The sequence below is a fragment of the Pararge aegeria genome, chromosome 27 (genome assembly GCF_905163445.1).
Source record: "Pararge aegeria chromosome 27, ilParAegt1.1, whole genome shotgun sequence".
NCBI lineage: Eukaryota > Metazoa > Arthropoda > Insecta > Lepidoptera > Nymphalidae > Pararge > Pararge aegeria.
In genome coordinates this window covers 1,787,670-1,814,444 of record NC_053206.1, presented here as the reverse complement: position 1 = coordinate 1,814,444, position 26,775 = coordinate 1,787,670, and the positions used below count along the sequence as shown (strand labels likewise).

At 37.5% G+C, this 26,775-nt stretch overlaps 1 protein-coding gene across 3 annotated transcripts; it reads right to left on the bottom strand.

Annotated features, from left to right (window-relative positions):
* Positions 1-1,207: 1,207 nt before the first annotated feature.
* LOC120635768 (zinc finger protein 808-like) lies at positions 1,208-24,920 on the bottom strand. 3 transcript variants are annotated; one of them, XM_039906918.1, is made up of 14 exons: positions 24,733-24,920; positions 23,344-23,569; positions 22,658-22,747; positions 20,966-21,106; positions 18,684-20,013; positions 17,714-17,901; positions 11,840-11,970; positions 9,856-9,930; positions 7,966-8,104; positions 7,517-7,617; positions 6,282-6,381; positions 4,792-4,917; positions 2,986-3,180; positions 1,208-1,545 (listed from the first exon to the last, which is right to left on the bottom strand). In XM_039906918.1, exons 1-14 carry the CDS (start codon positions 24,807-24,809, stop codon positions 1,357-1,359), a joined length of 3,108 nt encoding a protein of 1,035 aa, XP_039762852.1. In that variant the 5' UTR covers positions 24,810-24,920; the 3' UTR covers positions 1,208-1,356. The 3 variants fall into 3 exon arrangements, with proteins under 3 accessions (XP_039762852.1, XP_039762853.1, XP_039762855.1); XM_039906919.1 differs by lacking the exon at positions 4,792-4,917; XM_039906921.1 differs by lacking the exon at positions 23,344-23,569 and having other exon boundaries at positions 24,733-24,802.
* Between the last annotated feature and the right edge of the window lie 1,855 nt (positions 24,921-26,775).

Below are 26,775 nucleotides of genomic sequence, written 5' to 3'. Positions count from 1 at the left end.
CCACGACCTGTTCAGTTAGAGTTGTTGAAATCCTACTAAGAGTACGATTCTACTTCTAGCGAACGTCTGATCTTTAAGGCCACTCGTAACCTGGAATTGCACTTGTGACACAATTCAAATATCTGTGCCGCTTTGTCAAAGTGACATAGAGCGGGAGCAAACGGTACTGGCAGCACGGTGTAATATATAGCAAAGTATTTTTTATATATGTAGCGTTATAGTATGTAGTTTATTAACATTATATGTATGAAATGAATATATTATATGTAATAATTATATGTGTAGTATTAGAATTTATACCATGTAGTTTAGTTTGCAAAATTTCATGTAGGTAGAAATTTTTGTTGCCGCACCAACCCGTTCCTTATAAGAACTACTTTCGCCAAAGGTTGTCTGGGAAAGATCGCTTTAGCGATAAGACCGCCTTTGCACACCCAAACTAGTTTTTTATTCGTAAATGTGTTTCTGTTTGAATTTTGTTTTTACAATAAATAAATTAATAATAATAATAATAATAAAGAAGCCAAGATAACGCTCTTCAAGGCTTGCTGTCAAAATTTTTACTTGGGAGCCCTGTGGGTCAACTATACACAGAAGGCGATGGATACTATACAGGTACAATACAACAACGGGTTCAGAATGCTTATGGAGGGTAGAGGTAAGGAGAGTCATCTTATATGGGAGAAAGGTTTAAAAAGTGTCCAGTGTATGCGCTAAATAACAGTTCAAAAATCCTCCACAATGGCGCTGGTGGATGCACAGGGTATGGTATGAATGTAGCAATCGTAGATGAATTGAAGTATGCCGAGTTAAAAAATTTAATGTCATTATCGACTAAAGTAGTTAATTATTGAGAATTTCAACAACTTACGTTGTACAAAATATTGTGGTAAATATAACCTTACTTCCTTGTATCTCCATACTTCCTTGTTTATTTTTCAAGCCTACTCTAACAATATTTATATTTGGCGCTTCTTTAAGGAGTTACCCTGATGCAAATGTGGCGCCATCCTAATTTAATACATTTTGACGACACTTTTTCATATACACAGATGACTCTCCTTACCTCTACCCTCCATAAGAATGCTATTGGGATTGTCACAGGTACAGATGCAGGACTTTTATGGCATTATGAGAAATAAGACTTCTTCTCTACTGGCAAGACTGCGCTCAAGCTCCAACAGTATTCCGATGTTTAAAAAGTGAATGACTAAATATAATTTTATTGTACACCAAACGAGTTACAGACATTATTATTCACACAGTTACAGACATTATTATACACATATTGGCGTTGGTCGCCCACCAACGATGTGGACATCTATTCTTTAATGGCGCAGGTTATATTCCGCTCGTTCAATGCACTGACACCGACGCTTTACGTGTAATTTTTCGTTTGGCGCCCGTGTTGCGGGCGGGACGCAGCCGCAACTTATACGGCACGTTGTTGTGCACGTGTGTAACGTGCTCTTGTCGCCCGTGCCGTGTGGTGAAAGTCTTGTCGCACAATCCGCACGCGTGCATCGGCCGCGAGTCTTGGTGTATCTGGAAGACAGGCAAGACGAGGTAGAATGAACAGATCCCGATTAATGTTATCATAAAAATAAGTAACAGACACAAATATTGAGAGCTATTAGAGGACGCGACAAACCAGAATAATCAGCGTAATTTGCTTTATGAGTCCAAGGCCGTGGGTTCGACTTCGATTACCACTACTGGAAAATGTTTCTGTGATGAACATGAATGTTTTTCAGTGTCTGCGTTTTTATCTATATTTTATAAGTATTAATGTATATTATTCATAAAGCGAATAGGACAGGATTAAATAAATAAATATACTACGACAATACACACATCGTCATCTAGTCCCAAAGTAAGCGTAGCTTGTGTTAGGGGTACTAAGATGACTGTTGAATATTTTTATGAATAATATACATAAATACTTATAATATAAAGATAAAAACCCAGACACTGAAAAACATTAATGTTCATCACACAATCATTTTCCAGTTGTGGGAATAAAAACCACGGCCTTGGACTCCCAAAGCAGTGTCGATGCCCACTGCGCCAATCGGCCGTCCGACCGGCAATGAAAATAAATACAATTGAACTGCATTGAATTGAACAAAGAACGATAGCAAATGAGAAGGCAATAAAATTACAACCATTATCATTGTGTCGGCAGTGGGGATTCCCCAGCTTGCGACGAATCGACCAATAGCCGTCAAATATTGGACAAAAGCAGGCGTTTCTCTGCAGAATTTCAAGATATATGCAATGCGCACGTTTCGCTCCTCGCTAAGTGCTTACTTGACAATTATTAATTGTTAAGTCTTGTCTAGTAGTTCTAGTCTTAACAGTTAATAATTAACAATTATTAATTGTTAAGTCAACATCTCCTGAGGATGCTCCGGTTTCGTATCACACCGCGCGTGTACATTGCCGAAGATCTGTTTGGTGTGGAGTTTAAGGATTAAAGAAATTATAAATTACACCATACCGATTCTCCTGCTTTTCGCGGAGTATATCAAATTAAGATTAATTTTCATAATAAATACAATTTATTTGCATTGAATCTAATAAAATCCAAGAATATTTAACAGACACAATATTATAGGTTTGACATTCACAGTGATATTATAATTTGACATGAATTAATTAGATATTTGTAATTTTGTATCAATATCAGTCTTAAAGTTTATTCTTATTTTAAAAAAGTGGATTGACTTAGGATAGTAATATTATAGTAAGTAGGAATTATTGTACGATCATATATATTTTTTGCATGCCATCTAAGGCGGATTGTTTGTACCTATGTTTTGTGTACCTACCAACAATGTAATACCAATCTGCAAATAAACGATTTGATTTGAAAATCGCCAAGTAAAATTGCAAGCCAATAAAGTTACACCCATTGTCATCGTTTCGGCAGCGGGGATTCCCCAGCTTGCGACGAATCGACCAATAGCCATCAATTATACTCACTGCCATATGTGTCTTAAGATTCGACTTCTTAGTTAGGAGCTTTCCGCAGACTTCGCATTCGAACCGCTGCTCCGTGTGTGTCGCGGCGTGTGTCACCAGGTTGACCTTGAGCGCGAACCGCTTGTCGCATATGTCGCATTTGAACTGCTTCTGACCCGAGTGGTACGGCATGTGGCTTCTGAGGTCGCTCGCGCTCTGCGGAGACAAATGGACGTTCAGAAAAATCCTATTATTGGTAATATAAAGGATTACGCGTATGATAAAAAAGCGGAACACTCGACTGTGAGATGACAGTCGCGTGCATAGAGGGTATGCACAGGGTATGCAGATGATGCAAAATGAAGAAAATTGCCAGTACGAGTAATATTTACTTAAAGGTAGGCTTTTAATAACACTTACAATGCCTATCCTTAAGTTTTCTATGCACGCCACTATGAGAGTTTGCGCAGTATGCAACGACCCTGCTTTCTGCATCTAAGGCATCGGGTTCGATTCCAATAATTGGATTTTTTTTGTGTGATGAGAATGAATATTTATCAGTGTCTGGGTGTTCATCTGTATTTTCTAAGTATTTATGTATACAATTCATAAAATTATTCATCAGTCATCTTAGTACCCATAACACAAGCTACGCTTACTTTGGGGCTAGATGGCGATGTGTGTATTGTCGTAGTAAATTTATTATTATTTCTATCATTTATTGTTTTTTTTTTTTTTCATTATTTTCAATCCTTAATTATAATAAAAACAACACTAAGAAAAATTTATAAAAAAAACATCTACCCTCCGCTTGCGGGGCTTTTTACTGCCCAAGCAACCGGCGGTCAGGGCTCCAGAGTGAGGAACCTCCTCACAATACGCGCCGTTTCAAGGACTACTGCCTTCTGTATCCGACCCTTGATCCAACAACCAAGCGAAAGCTTCTTGAGATGTTGGTCGAAGCTTTTCGCGAGAAGACCATTGACTGAAACGACTATCGGAACAACAACGGTCGACTCAACATTCCACATGGCGGTAATCTCGTGAGCAAGGTCCAAGTATTTTGATACTTTTTCCTTTTCAGCTTTCACCATATTATCGTCATGTGGAATAGTAATGTCAACAATTATTGCACGGCGCACTGATCCATCGACTAGCACTATATCAGGTCTATTAGCTGTAATATACCTGTCAGTGATAATCGTTCGATCTCAGTAGAGCAATGCACTGCTATTTTCAAGAACTGACGCCGGGTCGTACCTATAGTAAGGCATCTCAAAATCTATAAGGCCAAACCGAAGAGCAAGTTGTTGATGAACTATCCTTAACTATATTTAATACTAGCTGTTGCCTTCTTCGTCTGCGTTTGATTTTGTTTTTTGATGTGGCATTAAATTTAGTTGTAGATCTGAAAAATTTTAAGTATTCAGTATCGCTAAGCCTTATATGAGGGGTTTGCTGCTGTTCGCTGAGGAGTTCTGTCCTCTATCTCCAACCCCAGTTTGGGCAAAATTAAACCCATATAACCTCTATAGTACAAAAATAATTATTTAAATCGTTTATAATTCGTCGGAGTTATGGTGTAAAATCGTCAAACACTCATCCCCTTTCCCAAAGGAACAGAGCTTAATGTCGGGATAAAAAGTATCCTATATTACTCTAACATTTCCAAGAATATGTGTGCAAAGTTTCATGAGGATTGGTTAAGTAGTTTTTGCGTGAAAGCGTAACAAACAAACTTACATTGAACATTTATAATATTAGTAGGGAAGTAGGGATTATTTTTGTGTTGAAAAAATGCTCAAGTCAATACCATTTTCGTCTCACCTTAAAAACCCTACCGCATTGTTCGCACATCACGTTCCGCTTGGAATAATTGGTGCGGTTCTTATCCGGATGATGCCTCCGGAAGTGGTAATCGTAGTTACGCGCACCCTCGAGGACAACGCCGCACTGAAGACAGAAGTTTTGACTAGCATTCTTGTTTCATTTTAGACGGCCGATTGGCTCAGTGGACACTAGTTTCTTAGTCCAAGGGTTCGATTCCCTCAGCTGGACAATGTTTTTGTGTGGTTTGCACTTAAACCCAACATTCACCTTGGCTCTTGGTACTCGGGTCCACACTCTACAGGTTGTATTATAAAACAAACTTTTTTGCACTGACTTTACTTGATTATTGAACATGAACTGAAGAGGCGACCCAATGACCATATAAAATGCATTGGGACCAACGATAGCGCGAGCTTATTAATTAATAACGTTCACGAACGCCATCTAGAGAAAGCTTTGCAGAACTGTGGTATTAAAAATGTGTTGAACATGAATGTTTTTCAATGTCTGGGTGTTCACTTCACAGGGCATGTTAGCAGCACGTACTGCAACATGCCGTCCTGTGTCCATCAATTGGAGACGTAGGTGTTAAACTTATGTGCCTGACTCAGTAGCGTTCGACCATAGAAGCCGAAAAGCCGGGCTTACGTTACAAGAAATATCTCTTTTAAATTTTGATCGACTATTCCGAAATGAAATTCACAAAATAATTAAAACTTGATAACGATGTGGAAATAAACACAATGTTTTAACTTTTGCTCAAAAATACTAGGAGTTCGGTGATTTGTCTGGGAAGTATACAACGGGTTCCCCGGACGTCCAATAAAGCCAACGAGAGGGACATGCCGTGGTGGTTTTTAGTTCGGGTAAACGAGTCCCACATAACCTCTGTCCTGCCCAAAAGGACAGAGGTAGCCATAAAGCTTTTCCACCACGACGAAAAAAAAAAAAAAAAAGGACGAAACGCATAGAAACTTCTCTATCCAACCAATTATCAATCGGATTTTCCAATCATTATTCGCGTGTTGACCTTAATCGTAGTGTTTTTTTTCAATCATTTATTGGTATTGTTTGTCATTAATCACAAAAAGAACGGTGACTTAGAGATCATGACGAGTTAAATTTGTCCATTATTTAGGCTTGCTCAAATTGAAGACCCTAGGAACGCCACTGGTGCATCACACCGGCAACCACTATATTATGAAAATTGAGCTTAATTTGCTTAAATTGCGTTTCGCATCCTCAGGAGATGTTGACTTTACAATGGATATCCTGAGGATGCTCCGGTCGGAGAGAAACGTGCGTAGAGGGTACATTGCCGAAGTTTTGTTCGGTGTGGAGTATAAGGATTGAAGAAATTATAAATAACACCATACAAATTCTCCTACTGTTCACGGAATATAGCAAATTAATTTTCAAATTACCCCAGCCGACAACCGAACCCGTTAGGAGCCAGAGAGGTCGATAATATGTAAGAGTTGACTCACCTGCTCGCACTCTGTTCTTTTGAAGTGCGCCCGCAAAGCGGGCAGTTGTTTCGGCCATCTATAATTTTTGTCCTTCGGCGCGGAATTACGTTTCAGCTGACTGTAAAAAAAGAAAAAATGCACTAAAACACGATGCACTGCACATGTTTTGCTCTAGTCCTACTTGACCGAGTAGTATACAACGTGTAACCGAATTACGTAATAATGTTGAATGATGCACAAGTATATGTCATAAGGAGTTACCCTGTAAAAATATTAAATAGAAACAAGCATATTTATTTTTCCATACAAACGAATTCCAAACATTCTAAGCGTTTACTTGTGACAACCCTATTGAAGACAAAGGACCGACACGCGCATAGTATCAACGCTACGCGAAGCTTACCTAACAAAGTTACACTATCAATGCCCACCGAAATGAACAAAAAGCGGGCTTGCACTCTTTTCTTAAAGATACCGATAGTCTGTATGATAATTAAATCAAAATTTAAAATTCAAATTCAAAAATTCTTCATTCATGAAGGCCTATCACAGGTACTTATGAAGCGTTCATACATATAATATGTTTACATAATTAGGGCTGTCTGGAGGCAGAAATTCTAGTTAGTAACTTTTTGTATATTTAATATTAATATCTCATGTAAGTTTTTTTGATTTAGTTTAATTTTTATTTATTCTGTTATATGATAGTGTAGATTATAGGTGATAGTTAATAAATAAAAATAAAAAAAATTAAAAAAAAAATCTAAGGGGATGGTGATAAATTCGTTCGCCAACTTAAACCTAAAGCTACGAGGGTTCCAAACGCGCCCTGGTCTAAGAAGAGCCCACAACAAACTTAACCGGGTAAATTTCTTTTTTGTTATCACCATTTCACAGTAAATTTATAATAAGCTATGAAGCTAGAGCAATTCACAGCCAAGCTTTGGTATCGTTCAAGTAATCATTAACATTGTAATAGGATTTTTGTGTTGTTGGAGTCCAACTGTGGTTGGAGGTAGAGGACTGAACTCCTCAACGGACAGCAGCAAACCCCTCATTTAAGGCTTAGCGAACCTGAATACTTTAATTTTTTTTAGATCTACAACTAAATTTAATGCCACATCAAAAATCAAACGCAGACGAAGTCGCGGGCAACAGCTAGTTTGTTATAAAATAATAAACAATTGCCTTTAAGTTAATTAGCAATTTTATGAAGACTAGAAAACCTAGAATAAAACGGATAGTTAACTCACTTTGCGGTCGCGTGTTTGGGCGACACCTTCATATGCTGTTCGTACGCGGTGTCAGACGCGAAGCGAATGTCGCAGTCCTCGCACGTGGGACCCTCCAACTTCTGCAAATAAACTTCTACCCTCAACCTCACTCAGATATAAAACAACGTACAGCAGCTCATAAAAAAATAATTATTAGTGTTTTTACCTACACTTGGAGGAATTATCAATTATATAAATTTAAAATGCATACAATAATTTTCGGAACCGACAGGATTCGAACCTGCGGCTCTCTGGCTGAGCGCTTTCTCCAAATTAAGCTACGGCTCTTCTACCGTCGATGCCGAAATTAGTATATGCCTTTCACATCAGTCTTATAGCGACTATAGCGCCATCTAGTAGGAAGCGTTGCAGATTCGATCTTTTTTTTTTTTTTTTGGCGCTGTTGGGGTTTTGTTATAACTACTAACCTGTAGGTTTTCTCCGTGATGCTTTATTTGCATGTGCAACTTGAGCCCCTTCTCCCCGACAAACGAGAAACCGCACCGATTGCACGCGCAGTCTGAAGGGTGCTTTACACGAACGTGCAGCATATATGTGGAGTTCCTTCTGAAATACGTAACAAACTTCGTTATTATATAGTTATTGAAGTAAAACTTCTTTAGAATCGTTGTGATTTCAAACCGGATGCAACGGAAAAACGACAGGGAAGAGACGCAAATACAAAAATGTGTAGGATGAAGCCGGCAAAGAATGAGACAGAAATATACATACTATTTTCTCTTTCTTTTCCTATTTAGGTTACCAAAGTTTAAATACCAACCGAATAATATCTAGATAAAGAAACAAACACATAAATATTGATTATTTGACAGCCGACTGTCGCAGTGGGCAACGACCCTGCTTTCTGAGTCCTTGACTGTGGGTTCGATTCCCACTGCTGGAAAATGTTCGTGTGATGTACATGAATGTTTTTCAGTGTCTGGGTGTTTATCTGTATATTATAACTATTTATTTATATCATTTATAAAAATATTCATCAGTCATCTTAGTACCCATAACACAAGCTACGCTTACTTTGGGGCTAGATGGCGATGTGTGTATTGTCGTAGTATATTTATTAATTTATTTATATAATAGCATAAATATCTATTATAGTATATTTAAATTTATATCGGTATTTATGTAGTTAATATGTAAATGTAGTATGTATGTTAATGTAAGTTTATTTTATTTTTTGTAACATACTTTATGCACCACCCACTTTTCACTTTTTTATCGGCTTCGTACGCTCAGGTTGCCTTTAAAAGATCACTTTTAGTGATAAGGCCGCCTGCACCCTAGCACTAAGTACTCTTACTGTTTTCCTTGTATTTTTCCTATTGTGTTGTGTTGCAATAAAGTTTTCTATTCTTTTCCATTCTATGTATAGGACAGAGTCAGAGAGAAAATATTATACATTTTTTTACCTATTCCAGTTACCATGGAAACTAAATAATAAACCTTACATTTATCCTAATAGTTCTGATACTCTACATCCACCTCAATCTCTCGTAGGCTACTTTTCAGAAGTTACACTTCCGCCGTGTGTGAATAAATCGCACAGGATTTTTTTTTGCAGTAACAGTGTTTACAATCGTCACCATCGTGTCAACCAATCGACGTCCACTGCTGGACATAGGTCTTTTGTAGGGAGTTCCACAATACACGGTCCCGGGCCGATTGCCTCCGGCGGCTCCCAGCGACTCGCCTGATGTCATCTGTCCACCGCGTTGGGCGCCGACCAACGCTGCGATTACCGGTGCGGGGTCGCCATTCCGGCACCTTAAGACCCCAACGTCCATCGATTCTCCGAGCTATGTGCCCCGCCCATTGCACTTCAGCTGTGTGTACAATACTAGTATAATAATGTACGCGGCGGGAGCGGTGCTAGCCCAGTGGGTAGGACTTCGACTTCACTTTCGGGGGGCTGAGTTCGAATCCCAGCACCCACCTCTAACTTTTCAAATTTACGTGCGTTTTAAGTCATTAAAATACCACTCGCTTCAACGTTGAAGGAAAACATCGTGAGGAAACCTGCACGCCTGAGAGTTCTACATAATGTTTTCAAACGCGCCACCTTTTTTATTTTTGTATTTGTTTTGTTTTTGTATCACACTAAACTAGATAATATATTACCACTTCTTTAAGTTAATTTTTAATTTCTCATTAAGTGAAACTGTTTCTTTTGAGAATAAATATCTTTAAACCTAAAGGTGTGTGGAGCCCACCAATCCGCACTGGGCCAGCGTGCCTTAACCCCTTCTCATTGTGGGAGGAGACCCGCGCCCTGCAGTGGGTCGATATGATGAAATACTCACAGATACTCCTTCCCGCAGTATTTACATTTATACTTGACGCCCGCGTGCCATCGCTCGTGCATCCATGCGGAATTTCTGAAACATAAAATTCAAATTTTATAATTTCTAGTGTTTTTACCTACACTTGGAGGAAATAATAAATATACTACGACAATACACACATCGCCATCTAGCCCCAAAGTAAGCGTAACTTGTGTTATAGGTACTAAGACGACTGATGAATAATATTATGAATTATACACATAAATACTTAGAAAATACATATAAACACCCAGACACTGAAAAACATCACGTTCATCACAAAAACATTTTCCAGTTGTGGGAATCGAGCCCACGGCCTTGGACTCAGAAAGCAGGGTCGCTGCCCACTGCGCCAGTCGACCGTCAAAGAACTATCAATTTTATAAATTTAAAATGCTCATATAATACATCTATTTAAATCAAAGTAAACAATATTTAACATTTTTAAGTTTAATTAGAATTTTTGCGTACTATTAAATTAGTTGAGAGTTAAGGGTTCACACATAATTACGGTAACACCAAAATATGTACCACATTCTAGCAAATAAGGTAATTCGGTTCTATAACATTTTTGGAACCGAAAGAATTTGAACCTGCGACTTTCTGGCGGTCGAGAACTGAGCGCTTTGAATACTAAGCGACGAAATTAGCTACTGTCGCTATAAGACTGATATGAATTATGGAGGGTAGAGGTAAGGAGAGTCATCTTATATGGGAGAAAAGTTGAAAAAGTGTCCAGTTGTTGCGCTAAATAACAGTTCAAAAATCCTCCACAATGGCGCTGGTGGATGCACAGGGTATGGTATGAATGTAGCAATCGTAAATGAATTGAAGTATGCCGAGTTAAAAAATTTAATGTCATTATCGACTAAAGTAGTTAATTATTGAGAATTTCAACAACTTACGTTGTACAAAATATTGTGGTAAATATAACCTTCCTTCCTTGTATCTCAATACTTCCTTGTTTATTTTTCAAGCCTACTCTAACAATATTTATATTTGGCGCTTCTTTTAAGAGTTACCCTGATGCAAATGTGGCGCCATCCTAATTTAATACATTTTGACGACACTTTTTCATATACACAGATGACTCTCCTTACCTCTACCCTCCATAATATGAATGCATATACTAATTTCGGCATCGGTCCAAGCGCTCTAGCCACCATTGCCAGAGTCGCAGGTTCAAATCCTGTCAGTTCCATAAATTTTTACATACATTTGTTACATACACACCAATATAAGATGTGAGGTACGCATTTGTTTGTATAATTATTATAATTACTTAACGTTAAAAAAAAAAGATAAAAAAAAAAAAATTAAAATTCATAAAATTGATAATTTCTCCAACTGTAGACAAAAGCACTAATAAAAATTATAAAAAAGCAATGTTGATGCATCTCTTGTTTCAAAGTGTCTCATTGTAATATGGACCTTTGAAAAAGAAGATCGTAACTGCAACGTTTCCTACTAGATGGCGCTACAGTCGCTATAAGACTGATGTAAAAGGCATATGCTAAATTCGGCATCGACGGTAGGAGAGCCGTAGCTTGATTGGACAAAGCGCTCAGGCCGCAATTGCCAGGGAGTCGCTGGTTCAAATCCGGTCGGTTCCTTAAATTCTTATATGCATTTTAAATTTATAAAATTGTAGAAGTGTTACTACTGTTACCTCCAAGTGTAGGTAAAAACAATAATTAAAATTATAAAGTTGCGGAATTCCATTAATTACATATTATGAAAATTATGCTTAATTTGTATGGTGTAATTTATAATTTCTTCAATCCATAAGGATTATAAACTCCACACCAAAAATATCAAAATTCAAAATTCAAAAATCTATCTTCGGCAATGTACCCTCTACGCACGTTTCGCTCCGAAACCGGAGCATCCTCAGGAGATGTTGACTTTACAATGAACTATTGTTGAGTCAGTTAACCTAAAGGTTGTCACAAAGGGTATTTACCTAAGGGTCGACACAAACGGACACTTGGTGCAACTGTATCTGGTGACGTGGGTCATCTGGAAGTGCTTTCCCAATATTCTCTTGGATTTGAAGCGTATCCGGCATATGGCACATTCAAATAGGCCACATTTCTAGAAAAAAAAAGGTCCCAGCATTAATTTTCTGCTAGTTCTTCGTGATGACCTCCCCGGGTTCTAAATGGGAGGTCTATCCCCAGAAGGAGCAATTCGAGAATTTATAATGTCAGAATTTGTCTGGTGGAAGGCTTCGGCCTGCACTTATCTGTATCGTCACTTAATGAGTTTCAAATGACAAATGAGATGGTGATAACAAAAAACAAAACAACCGGCCAAGTTTATAGTGAGATTCTTATTAGAGCAGAGCGCGTTTGGAACCCTCGTAGCTTTAGATTTAAGTTGAGGAATTCAGTTATCGCCATCAACTCACTTCTTATTTTACATGTAACGTACGTATCAAAAGTGCCATATATGTGCCTATTTGAATAAAGAAATATTTGACTTTGACTTTGACTTAACAACAGGGCAATTTGGGAATTTATAATTTCTTAATTTTCTCTGGTCTGGTCTGGTGGGAGGTTTTGGCCGTGGCTAGTTACCACCCTACCGACAAAGACGTGCCGCTAAGCGATTTAGTGTTCCGGTGCGTGGTCGCTTGGTAACCAATTAGGGGTATACCATACTCCCCAACAGGTTAGCCCGCTACCATCTTAAACTGCATCATAACTCTCTACCAGGTTATATTGCATTGAACTTGGAGTGTAATAAAAAAAAAGTCGTTCGATCCCCACATATTTAAAGTCCCACAGCTGTGCATAGTTTAAAATTCAAAATTCATTTATTTCAAGTAGGTCTAATATAAGCACTTTTGATACGTCAAGTCCGTCTGTTCGTAGTGACTCTACCACTGGTTAGGAAGGCAGATTCTACCGAGAAGAAGCCGGCAAGAAACTCAGCAGTTGCTCTTTTCCAACATCAACTATTTACAGTTTAGAAATTCATTTATCACAGTGTGGATGGTTTTAAAGCTTAAACCCATCACCATTTTGATAGTTGATATTTTTGTGGCACAGCTCGTCTAGAGAAGTACTAGAGTCAGTCTTATTTCTGCCGTCAAGCAGCAATGCTGTGTTGCGGTGTGAAGGGCGTGGTTTCCGGTGTAATTCGAGGCTTAGCTACGCCTCAGATTGTTGGACACAGGACGACATGTTGCAGGACGTGTTCCTTGCATGCCCTGCGAAGTGTTGCTATGTTCAGAGGCGAAGGTCTGTCAATTATAAAAATAAAAACATGTGTCATGTCTTGACGGCCGATTGGCGCAGTTTGCAGCGACCCTGCTTTCTGAGCCCAAGGCCGTGGGCTCGATTCCCACTACTGGAAAATGTTTGTGTGATGTGCATGAATGTTTTTCAGTGTCTTGGTGTTTATATGTATATTATAAACACCCAGACACTATAAAATATTCATCAGTCATCTTAGTACCCATAACACAAGCTACGCTTACTTTGGGGCTAGATGGCGATGTGTGTATTGTCGTACTATATTTATTTATTTATTTATTTATCATCATCATGTCCATCCATATGACCATAAAAAAAAAAAACATCAGTGTCCCACTGCTTGGCACTGGCTGTCGCATAGCAGAGAGGATATTAGAGCATACACCCACCAGTGGCGTGCACTTCATAAAACACAAAAGCACTGCATACCCAAATTATTTTATATAACTCGTATTGGAGAGGAAATTTTACCATTATATGCCACCTGCCTGCTTTATGCATACCCTGCAGGGCTAGCACGGGCAGGAGATATAAATTATATCCCCCGATTATATCCTCTATCAAGGGATATAATTATCTTTTCCCCTTGCCAGAGCACGGCAACAGGGGAGAGGATAAATTTATCCCCGTTTGACATTTCTCGTGGATATATATCCCCCGCCCATAGCATGGGAAGAAATGAAAGGGGAAAGACTATCCTTTTTTGACATTTGAAAGAGACAATTTTATCCCCGTCCTTAGACGTGGGTTTAAAATTCTGTTAACGAATTAAAGTCAAAAAAACATGTCTCGTGCTTTCTGGGGCTCTTATTATTCAAGTGAAATGGAGAAATCTGAACGAAAATTACACCGGCGATCTATACGTGACGCCAGTAATCCGTTCGAATTTCCCGATGCAGAGTTCCAACACTTGTTTCGGATGGGTAAAAATTGTGTGCTGTACTCGTGCGAGGACCTTAAAGAGGCACTAACCACTAAATGCTGTCGATGGACTACCAGTGCACATAAAAGTAAGTTGTTATTAAGTACCTAAAATCACCTTGTGCAAAGACATCATCTATATATGAACGTAGGTTTAAAAAAAAGCATGGCTAATCACTTTTTGTCTAGGTTCTCACATCTTTAAGGCTATTAGCGGACGGTAGTTATCAGCGGGGACAGGTCAAGACCATGGCTGTTGCTCAAACAACAGTCAGCAAATAACTGACCCAAATTACTGGAGCTATTGTCAGTATGTGAGTATATATAGGTACTTACTTCCTAATAATTCTCATTAGTAAATATAAATCCCATCCTGTTCAAAGTGCAGTGATGTGATAACTAGTTTTCACTTTATAGCCGAGTGCCCCTTGTACGTGTTGGTAAGATGGGAACTACAAGGTAAGGATAGAATAAGTGAAGAAGACCTAGCAAACCTCACCTTAGGGGATATTGTTAGGTTCACCACAGAGACTGGTAGGTTTCAGGGGGGACCCTGCCGGGACACCAGTAAAACCTGTGTCTCAAACATGGGGAATAGGGTGGAATGGTCCTTACATAGGACTGATCACCCGTCTGGCAATGGCAGACATCCCCTCATCAAATATAGATATACTTACTTTAATAATAAAATTATTAGTCAGTACTTAGTACTTCAGTATAAGTACATAGCAAAGATATTCAATGCTAGGTACTTTAATTATTTTTCATTTCATTTTAGACTAATGCCAAAGTAGATATTATTCCCGGGAACAGACTCTGGAGATCCACGATAGATGTTCAACTGGTAAAGACAAATTATGTAGATCTAGAGTTTATCAAAAACTTAAACAATCAAGTAAGTTAATAATTTTAAAATATGTTTTACAGATTGTGGTGTGTGTCCATGACCAATTCATATTTATTAACTCTAAAGTAAAATATGAAAAGATACAGCTGTATGAAAGTAGAATCGGACAGTACTACATCTTATGTATGTTTTAAATAAAATGTGCAAACTTTCAAAACTTTACTTATTGTTGCCATTAACTAGTATAAAAGGGAAACAATGCAAATCAAAAATAGTTACACACCTACCTATATCATTATATTATACTCCTCATAATTACCTAGAAATTACATGCCTAGGATTCTGCTGCATATGTTGTATACGACTAGTCTGGTAAATTATTTATATGAATATACAAAAAACAATGTCTCATTATAATAAAATTGTTTATTTGAGGAATTAGTACAAAAACTTGGCAGTAGATACTGTATTTAGTAATGAAATATAAGAAAATACAAAAAAAAATGTCTGATAAATTATTTAACATGGGCATGGGTTAATCATCACGTCCAAATTACAATGTAGGATTGTGCATATATTTCTATTCAACATTTTATTAAAATCTTGGAGAAAATCTGAAAAAGCAAAACAAGTAGGAATTAATTTACATGTTTAAATAACAAAGTAGAATTTTATTGGGGACTCAGGCTATGCTCTAGAGCCTTGGATGATGACTCCGGATTTAGAAGCTGCACCAAATAGTTCTGCAGAGAAGTACACAAACTGGCACTGCCAAGTAAGAAACTGTGTGGAAAGGGCCAATAGGTACCTCAAAGACACATTTCGCAGCTTGGGGATTGACTGGGTGCTTCTTTACAGTCCCGAAAAAGCATCTCCACTTATATATGCCTGCATAACACTTTATAATATTATGCATCATTATAGGCGTGTATTGTAAATATATACTTTAAATAATATTTAAGTTCCCATAACTTATTATTATTGGGCACATTAATGTTTGGTAATATTATAAAATTATATCTTATAATAATGGTTCCTTATAAATCATTGATCCTGCATTTTCACATACAATTTGCCCTACTAATTTGGGTCAACAGTATTGAGCATAATATAATTTGTATATTTCAGAACTCTAATGGAGCAAATGACAGTAAATTTTGTAAATACGAGCGAAGAACGATATCAGACATCAAATATGGATCAAACAAGATTGTTAACAGTTGCTCGACAAAAAAGAGAAAGATTTATAAATACATATTTTAATTAATAAAATTTCTAAATTAACCTTTTCATCCTTTTTAATTTATTTTTGTGTGATAAATGAGCATCCTGCATTCTTCCATCTATACCTACTCTGGAAAATAAATAAATTCTTCACTTGGTTGACTTTACAGCAACATGTATACTATGTATATGTTGCCTGTGGTGCTGCGTCCCCGTGCTGTTGCAGCTTTTTTAATGTCCTGCCACGTCTGCAAATAAAAGAAAAATTATGCAAGACTTGTTTGATGCCAACAACACTAATAAATAATTTAAATTTTTTGCACTTGCTTACTTTACCGCAAAATTGACTTAACTGTTTCCACTGATTGACCGTCCCGTCTGGCCCATGCTCCTTCAGTAATGACTAAGATTTGCCACTGGGAGTCTGCCCTTTTGGCTCCTAAGAGTTCCTGTGAATTCCCCAGTGGCAAGGTGGTTGTGGGTTGGCATGAAATCTACCAACATTTGCAATTGTATTTTATTACTTCTTGATCTGAATAAACACAAATTTGTCAACTAATGGGCCATAGAAAAAGGCAAGCACAACTTTAAATAAAATAGTACAAGATCAATAATTTGATATGTAAACAGGATTGGATCTTGATGATTAACGTCTCTGTTTACTTTCACTGTAAAACATTCATTCATTAGGTACGCTTCTAAATCAATAGGTAGTCACTTTGGCAAACATTTTATAATAGAAGACTTACTTTTTAGCACTCATTTTATTTTCTCGAAAGGTAGGTTTTATACCACTTTGAAAAATCCAGAATAAATAATATAAACAAACAGCCGCAGACGAGGAACATTTATAGATAAAAAAAACAATAAAAAACTTAGACAACTAAAACAAAACAGAAAACGAAAAATTTATTTGTCAAAACCATGAGCACAGATTAGAATAATTAATTTGTGACATTTACCGGGGGTTCGTCTTTCCCCTATTATATCCACCGTGGATATATTGTCCACCCGTGTGCCCATGCTCGGGGGGTGGATATAAATGCGTGAGGGGATAAACGTTATATCCTTTCCCCGTGGAGAAGTGTCCCCCGCCCATGCTAGCCCTGCTGGTCGAAAACCCTGTGGACGCCACTGACACCCACCATGCTTCTCCAATGAAGGTTGGTGGGCTTTGTAACTTGTTACGATTAACCAATACATATCATCAGCACGCACCTCTAACTTATGTGGGTTTAAAGCAATTAAAATATCACTTGCTTCAACGGTGAAGGAAAACATACTTAGGAAACCTGCATGCCTGAGAGTTCTACATACTACTCTTCTCAAAGGTGCGTGGAGTCCACCAATCCCAGTGGGCCAGCGTGGTGGACTACAGACTGATGGATAGATATGATGATGATGTATAGGCCTCATAAGAAGGCTCAGAGTCATTCAGCCGGACGTGGAGGGAGTGATGCTCGGAGTATCTCTACATGATAAAATCAGAAATTAGGACCTGCTTCAACATTTATATAGATTTTCCCAAAGGAAGTCTATATATATATGCAGTAAAATAAAAAGTGTAAAGTTAAAAGTTCCTTACATCTGTATGTTTAAACAAATGCTCGTCAAATGTGTTCTCAGCGAGGAAACCTTTGTAGCAAATGTTACATTGGTACGGTGAGTTTTTATAATTATCTGTCTCTTTCCTTTCCTCTATTAATGACAACTGCTCCTCTAGAGTTAGTTTTTCTACTTTGAAAATTTTCAATTTCTCATCTTCTTTTGAATCTGGAATGTATTATATTTTCTTAAAAATGCTCAGCAAAATTATTATTAATTATTGAAGTTATCCTTCTTTTGGCGCGTTAGGGAGAAATGATGAGAGTAATTTTTTACGATGCGCGCGCACGCCGTCACAAAAACCCGACACCATGAAGTTAGCTATAGTCAAAATTTTAGTTTCTCTTAAAAAGGTTTGACAGTTGACTTTCAATAATTCAAACAATACCTTTTTTCTATTGTTAGAGTCGTTTTTTCTACAAACGTAAAACAAGGCGAAAGATAAAATTTTTGAAAAGATTTTTAGCTTGTTATGCCAAAGAAGTATAACTTCTGACGCGTGTACATAAGTACACACACGTTTTTTTTATTAATATTGTATGTTTGCGTGTTTGTCTGTCTGTGTCGTCGTATTACGTTACATACGGATGAACCGATTATGGTATTATTTTTAATTTGAAAGTTAAATTAGACAGGAGTGTTCCTAGCTATGTTTGCTGAAAATCCTTAAATATGGGTATCAAATCAAAGGGCATGACTAGTAGCACACTATTAGAAATTTCTGATCCAATATGGCCGCCACCAGAAATCGGTAATTACATTTATCTATTTTCCATCAGAGTGTTTTTAAATTTTTTATTTATAGCTAATTTGTCCACTTAAATAAAATATTTACAATGAAATATTTCTACTTTCGAATTTAAGTTTATATTTCATTTTATGTGCTTTAACATCACTCTCGTTAATTGTTACAAGTCTATTATTACTTCAAAGTTTAAACTTAATCTAACCTTCTTTCTGGTTGGTGCCCATTTCAAACTGTGGGTGAAGTTTAGCATCCTTATCAGAATCTTTTCTTTTAGCGAGTGATTTTTTACTGTTTTGCTTTGAATTTGATTTCATTCTGTCTGTTTTATCTGTTGCACCGTTTCCTAATTTTACTAAACTTTGGTTACCATAAGTGTCGGGTCTGGATCCAGAATGCCCTGGTTTTATACGATTAATTTCATGATCATTCTTATTCTCGTGCTTAGCTAACTTCTTCTTCTTTTCATTATATCCAACTTCTTTATTTTTCTTTGCATGTTTTTCGTTAAATTCCTCCTCATTTATTACCTCCTCATTTACAATATCAGGAGCAGAAGTTCTTACAAGTACGAAATTACCTGGATTTACTTTATTCATTGTATGTAAAATAACTTCGTTTTCATTTCCATTATTACTGGTAGCTGCAATGGCTAAAGCATTGGTAACACATGCTTTTTTAATGTTTTCATTTACAAATTTTACATAGCTTTCATATGTATTCATAGTTTGCCCATTACCGTCGGTATAGTTATTAATGGCATCCTCAATTTCATCTTCTAAACATTCAAAATCAGTGTAGGTGTCTTCATCCGCTAAATCAACACTATCTTGTATATTATTAATCTTGGAGTTCTCCTGACTTCTCGGTGTTCGCGATCTATCATCATTCTTTATTTCTGAGTTTTCCTGGTTTTTAGTCTCAACGTATGTGTGTTGCTTAATTATAATCTTTTCGGGTGATTTAGATATTGTCTCATCAACATTCTGTATGTTTTTCGTTTTAATATTTGTCATTCTATTGTTATTCATGCCTGGATTCAGAGATTGTATAACATGTTCAACGTCATCATCCAAATATTCCACATCACTGTATCCGTCATCATTTATATCATCGTTATTGAGAAATTCCGCCTTATTATCACTGTCATCTGTCAAAAAATCCTCTAAATGATCACTAACTATGTCTTCTTTGCCATTGTCAGCAAATGTATCGCTTTCCATTATTACATCATTATTAGTTTCATTTTTTTTTATTTGAGCATCATTATAAATATTATCATCTAAACTGATTGAAATATTATTTTCGCCAACATTTACACCGTCAGAAGTTTTTGATTTAACTTCAGAATCTAACATAGAACCATTGTCTATATTAGTATGTTCTGGGTAGACTTCTTCTTCTATATTCATATCTTCATCAAAATCTTCTTTTAAATGAAGGTCACAGTGATCCGGTTCGATTATGTGCTTTACCAAATTAGATTTTAGTTCATAAACCACTCTGCTAATTTCCATCACATCTTGTAATGTTAACTGAAAAGTAGGAATATATAAAAAATAATACCGAAAATCATGACGTAAATTGTGTGTGAAATTTTAGCACAGGCGTTGGTCGAGAAAAAGGTTTTGGGTGCACTGCTTGCATAGACGTGTGATATATTTCTCCCCGCGGAGGGGACAAAAATGTATCTTTTCAATTCAATCAGCAATGGAAATAATATCTACTAGATGGCGCTACAGTCGCTATAAGACTTTTTTTTAAAGCATTGTTAAGAATTTAAAAAAAAAAAGAATAAATGATAGCATAATAATAATTTATTTATTTCATATGTATGTAGGAATCTACTTATGGACTAGACACAGTGATACTCTATTGATTTGTGCTCAGAGTGCTTAAACACTCGCACTAAGGTAACTTGTGTTACGAGTGTCGCCATCTTCCTTCGGACCCATTACAACAGCGTGAAATTAGTAAAATACAATCATAATAGATAAAGCAAAAATAGATATATTAAATTAATAACAATTTGAGTAATATAATAAGTAAGACACAGTATCTGACTGAGCCTCTCGACTGTCGATTCTCGAAGTAGAATATAGCTCATAGCTCCCATGTTATCCCAAGCCAGTGTTAGCATGAATATATTTTTTTATGTTAAAAACTTATATAGATATATAATTTTATAAATTTAAAATGCATTAAAATTTTTTTGGAACCGACAGGATTTGAACCTGCGACTCTCTGGCAATCGCGGCCTGAGCGCTTTCTCCAATTAAGCAGCTACGGCTCTCCTACCGTCGATGCCGAAATTAGTGTATAACTTTCACATCAGTCTTATAGCGACTGTAGCATTAAAAAAATATATTTAAAAAAAAAGACATATAGATTCTTAAACACACGGTTTTTTGTACACATAAGCCTAACGCAAGAGTAGAGTACAAAGAAATAGAATAAAAGAAGAGAATAAACTTTGAAATTACTCACTGTTCCATGCTTCTCATACAATTTCAATAATAATTTATAAGTTCTCACTGTCTTGTCTTTAAATTTATGACAATTTGTCAATCTCCGTGCGCATTCAGTGCACACTTTTGATGTAATGTTTCTATCGCAAATGAGATTCATCTGAAATGTTATATAATAAGTATATTGTAGGAGTAGTTTGACGGCCGATTGGCGCAGTTTGCAGTGACCCTGCTTTCTGAGCCCAAAGCCGTGGGTTCGATTCCCACTACTGGAAAATGTTTGTGTGATGATCATGAATGTTTTTCAGTGTCTGGGTGTTTATATGTATATTCTAAGTATTTATGTATATTATTCATAAAAATATTCATCAGTCGTCTTGGTGCCCATAACACAAGCTACGCTTACTTTGGGGCTAGACGGCGGTGTGTGTATTGTCGTAGTATATTTTATTTAAAAAGTAGTTATTCGGGTCCCTTTACCATAGTTACGTATGACGCAATGAAACAAGGCAGTGGATAACAGACTGATTTAATATGAGACCAAATGTAGTTACACACATAATTACTTATGGAACTACCCAACAACCATAAGAGCTGCAACGTTGTGGAACGCTCTCCCTGACAAAATTCTTTGGCGGTTTTTAAATCCCGTTTAAGGAAACATTATCTGTCACTGGTGGCTCGAAAAGCGGAAATTTTTTTAAACCGATTTCAGTCATTAACCCTACGGTTTCGTTTTGAAGTTATACTTCTTTTGGCGCATTAGAGAAAAATGATGAGAGTAAATTTTTACATTGCGCGCGTCACGAAAACCCTACACCCTGAAGTTAGCTATGGTCAACAATTTTGTTTTTCAATTTTGAATTGTCAAAGTCTGCGGGCTCATTCCGGTGATTCAATTGTACAAACAGAAATCTCAAATTTTAACGATGAAACTTAATATTAAAAGATAATGAGATAACTAGATAATGTGTTATGATAAATCTTTCGATGTATTAAATACCTTTTTCTATTGTTAGAATAGTTTTTACTACAAACGCAGAATAAGGCGAAAGATAAAATTTTTGAAAAGATTTTTATCTTGTTACGCCAAAGAAGTGTAACTTCTAACGCGTGTACATAAGTACATACACGTTTTTTTTTAACCGGTTCAAATTCAAATTCATTTATTTCAAGTAGGCCTACTTTATAAGCACTTTTGAAACGTCAAGTTACACTGACAAACCGGCTCTTATTTAATACCACTCAATCTATTGTTATTAAACGGTTTTACAAACTTTAATTCCATTTCTTTTCGTCATAAATTATTCCACGCACAACATTTTTTTATAATTGCTTGTCTTTTCTTTAGAATTAGCCAAAAGTGTGGTCATTGAGTACCTGAGTAATTTTTTATCTAAAAATTATGCTTTTTCTATTTATAGTAAGTAGGTAAGTATTTTATAACTGATACTGTAGAATTTTTTCCGCTAAGTGCCTAACCTATGTATACGCTTCTGCTTCCAATAGAAGGTTTTGCCCATAATCGCCATTCTGGGAAGACGGGTTGTTGAATTACAGTAGGAGTATTGCTGACTGTTCTCGGGGGAAGAGGTAGTGACAACTGTACTATGATCTGCAGTCACGACACAGCAGAAGTCTGATTGTGGAGGGCTATTTAATATTTTATTATTATTTTAGAATGCTATTTAAAAAAAAAGAGATTACTCACTGGAATTCCGGTTACGTAACTGTAAGCTTTTGACAGATCTTTGCCCAACGGGACCAGTTTACTTTCAACATCCAGGCATATCACGCAGAACTGTAAAACAAGGTATCTCATATGATTTTCATACATTTTAACTTACAGCTAAGCTCTTGTATATATAGCCTTCTCAAAACTTGCCTATTCATGGCTCTCTATATCTAACATATTATGTATCTAACAATTATTAAATTTAATAAAAAGTAAAAATTAAATAAAACAAAATTAAAGTTAAAACAAAAAAGAAACAATTAAAATAAATTAAAAAAAAATCATTTATAATGTCTAAAATTACATGGTATAGTGGTTAATGATTTGATTTGTCATTATTACGATAACTTAATATTAAGTTATATATCTATAATTAACTAAGTAATATTATATTAGTTACTGAAGTATCTACTGCGTAATTTATGCTCTGTCATCTCCATATGAACCCTTTTCCGGCCAACTACAGGACACAGGAAGGGGGCTGTAGTCTACCACACTGGCCTGGTGTGGATTGGTGGGCTGCACACACCTTTAAGAACATTATGGAGAACTCTCAGGCATGGAAGGTTCCTTACAACTTTTGCTTAACATTAAAGCAATTCATATTTAAAATGGTTAAAATGATTAATAGTGAGTAGAGAAACAGTACAAGCAAATAATACCTGTCCAGGAGAAATGAATAGAGGAGCTGCAGAAGCAATGTTTCTTTTGACCTTGAACACGGAAGGTACAGAGTTCCATCGGAGCTTAGGTTCGCCCTCAGCTGTCACATCAAAGTTATCCTTTTGGAAATGCAGTGAGCAAACGGAGGCACATAGTGGCAAGTTACTCTCCTCCATGCCCATTGACACCAGCCATGATTTTCTGAGCCACCGTATGGTTGGAAACCTACAATTAACGTTATTTATGTTAGCAAGCTAGTGATGCAGTGAATGCCCAGTGGGGTAGGACTTCAACTTCACTTTTGAGAGGCCTAGTTCAAATTCCGACATGCGACTGTAACTTATCTAAGTTATATGCATTTAAGTAATTAAAATATCACCATGGTGAAATAAAACAGTGTGAGGAAACCTGCATGCCTAAGAGTTTTCCATAATCTTAAGGGTGTATGGAGTCCCCAAATTCACCCCCTTCTCATAGTGGGAGGATACCCGTGCCCTGAAGTGGGTGAACTAAATAATCTTCTGCTTGTGGCTCAGGTTCGGCTGGTCCCTGGCGTCTCGTTAACCAGTTATGATGTATTGTAACACAATTATTGGTTTCTACGCGTTACATCGCTCAGCGGCACGACTTTGTAGTTGGTAACTTTATAAGGCCAGACAATAAATAGACAAAATTCGGAAATCATAAATTAACAAATTGTCCCTGCCCGGAATCGAACCCGCGGGCAGTTTTTACAAACCCATAACATTAGTGATTTTGATGCGGCATAGACCAGCTAAATCTCTTGGCGGCACGAGCTTCTTCTTCTTCTTCTTCTGGGCAGTTTCCGCACGTAAGCGCTTCGCTTGTTGTACGTACGAGCTTATCGGTATCGAAATAAATAAATAAATATACTACGACAATACACACATCGCCATTTAGCCCCAAGGTAAGCGTAGCTTGTGTTATGGGTACTAAGATGCCTGATGAATATTTTTACGAATTATATAAATTAATACTTAGAAAATACATATAAACACCCGGACACTGAAAAACATTCATGCTCATCGTACAAACATTTTCCAGTAGTGGGAATCGAACCCACGGCCTTGGGCTCAGAAAGTAGGGTCGCTGCAAACTGCGCCAATCGGCCGTCGAGTTTCCAACCAGACCGGATAAGGGAAAATTCAGGTGGTACAAATTTCCTAATAGCCAGAAATTATAAACTCCGCCGCCGGGGATAAACCACAGCACGTTATGGTATACCATCTATCCCATTACTGGCCCACTACAGTACCTTTGAGAACTCCCCGGCATCTAGGTTTGTTGTTACGATGTTTTCCTACACAATTAAACATAATATTATTGTTATTTAGTCACACGAATAAATGTTATGAAAAGAAACTTACGAATGAAAAGTAACCTCCTTCGTTTGCGCTACAAGACTATCACTTGACTGTGTACAGGATTCCACACAGCACTTCATTTTTATTTTACATGATTTATTACACGAGATTTGTTATGATTTATCCGACTCGAATATGGAAGTGATAAAATCGCTGATAGGAATTCTTTTGTTGACGTTTTATTTTGAACCACAGATTAACGATTAGGATGGCTTTAGGTACTGACCTCTATGTATTCTATGTACATAGACATCAAAATTTATTCTTTAAAATAATTATTGTTTTATAAATATAACCCAAAATAAACTATTTAAAACTAAATAAAATCTAAAACGTCCTCGAAACCACCGCTGCTATCCAGGTTTTCATATTTACGCCTCTTGGCCTGCTCGGCACTGGCACCTTCCATTGACGAGGTGGCCTGGTGTGATGCAGCTGGGGTATCAACACAAGTTGCATCCCACAGAAGTGACCTTCCAAGCCTCCAAGGTATGAGCGTCATACCATCAGGTCTCTTGCCATCGCCCAGTGCAAAATAGGTTCTTATACAGCTGGTACGTGAGCGGTAGCAAGAGATCGTCGGATGATGTCGTTGATGGTGCTATGGCGAGAGAAGCGACCAGCGCTTCTTGAACAGGAGAGTCCATGGTGACCGTAGGTGTCAAAGCTGTCACCGCAGTGGCATCGATGAGGCTGAATTATAGAGGCGCCAAGCCTAAGACCAATCACCACCCACAGAGTGGTGATTGGATACCTATAGTAAAATGTATTCTTATATCTATTCGATTTTCGGATGGACACTTGACGATAACCACCTAAGGGGTTGCTATGGCGTCACCAGGGGAGTGGGGCGAGCGCGAAAGCTCGCCATGAGAAGAGCCCTAGGGCTCGACGACATCGGGGGGAGAGTGGGAGACGTCAACCCGAGGGTGCCTCCAGCGAGGGCTCGGACCTCGGCTCGGTTCGACGTTAATCTGAGTGTCGGTGGACTTTTGGACTAATAATTGTTTGGTCCGAACGCCCCCGTGACCGTGGTAAGGATCCACGTACGGATGACGTCAGAAATCGGGGCCCTCGTCTTCGTCGGTGAAGACGCTGTGTTGGTTGTGTGTTTGTGTGCTGTTGGGACACATTGTCAGTAGTTATTTGATCGTCTTGGTAGTAAAGGACATGTTTCGGACGTCGCCGCCTAGGCTCGACGTCGGGGGCGGGTGTATAAGTGGATGCCTCGACCACTAGGGGGTTGGGGCGTCGGACTGCTTTTTCAAAGTAGGACTTTGATAATTTTTTAAAATACTGGACTATGGTGGGAAGATCGAGGTCTCGGTGGAGATCTACGTTGCGCACGAACCAAGGGCTGCCCGTGGCCATGCGCATAAACTTATTCTGTAGGACTTGAAAGCTCTTATAAGAGCTCTGAGGGCGATGGGCGAATACGACACTGGCGTGTTTCATCATGGGACGTATGCACGTTTTACACAAGGTTACCTTGTGACGGAGGGATAATTTGCTTTTACGGCAAATCATCGGATAGATATTCTTATATCATCAAGCACGGCTAGCATGGGCAGTTATATCCCCGGGGAATGGATAAATATATATCTTCTCCCACAGTTGTATCAACTCTCAGAGCATCAGTGGCAGAAGTGGAAATAATATACACATAATATATGTAACAATAAACCGGATTAATCTTCTATTCCCTCTAAGGTCCTAGGGTTAATTATATCCCTTTTATATAATAATAAATAATAGGGGGATATAAATTTTGTCTCGTGCTAGCCCCTGTTGGTTAATTTAGTACAAATTAATGTCGTAAAATGCTTTCATGATAAATAATTAGGCTGCTAGATAACACAATTTAATAATTCTTTTACTTGGCATGTATTTTATGCCACGCGAAGCGGGCGGTTAAAGGCTAGTAAGACTATATAAGTCTCACAGAAGCATGCCAGCATGCCACTCTGTATAGAGTTGTTCCTTCATCTGATTCTTATGTATCTATGTGTCTCGAGTTCAGGCTCTGTGACCTATGTCAAAAAATAT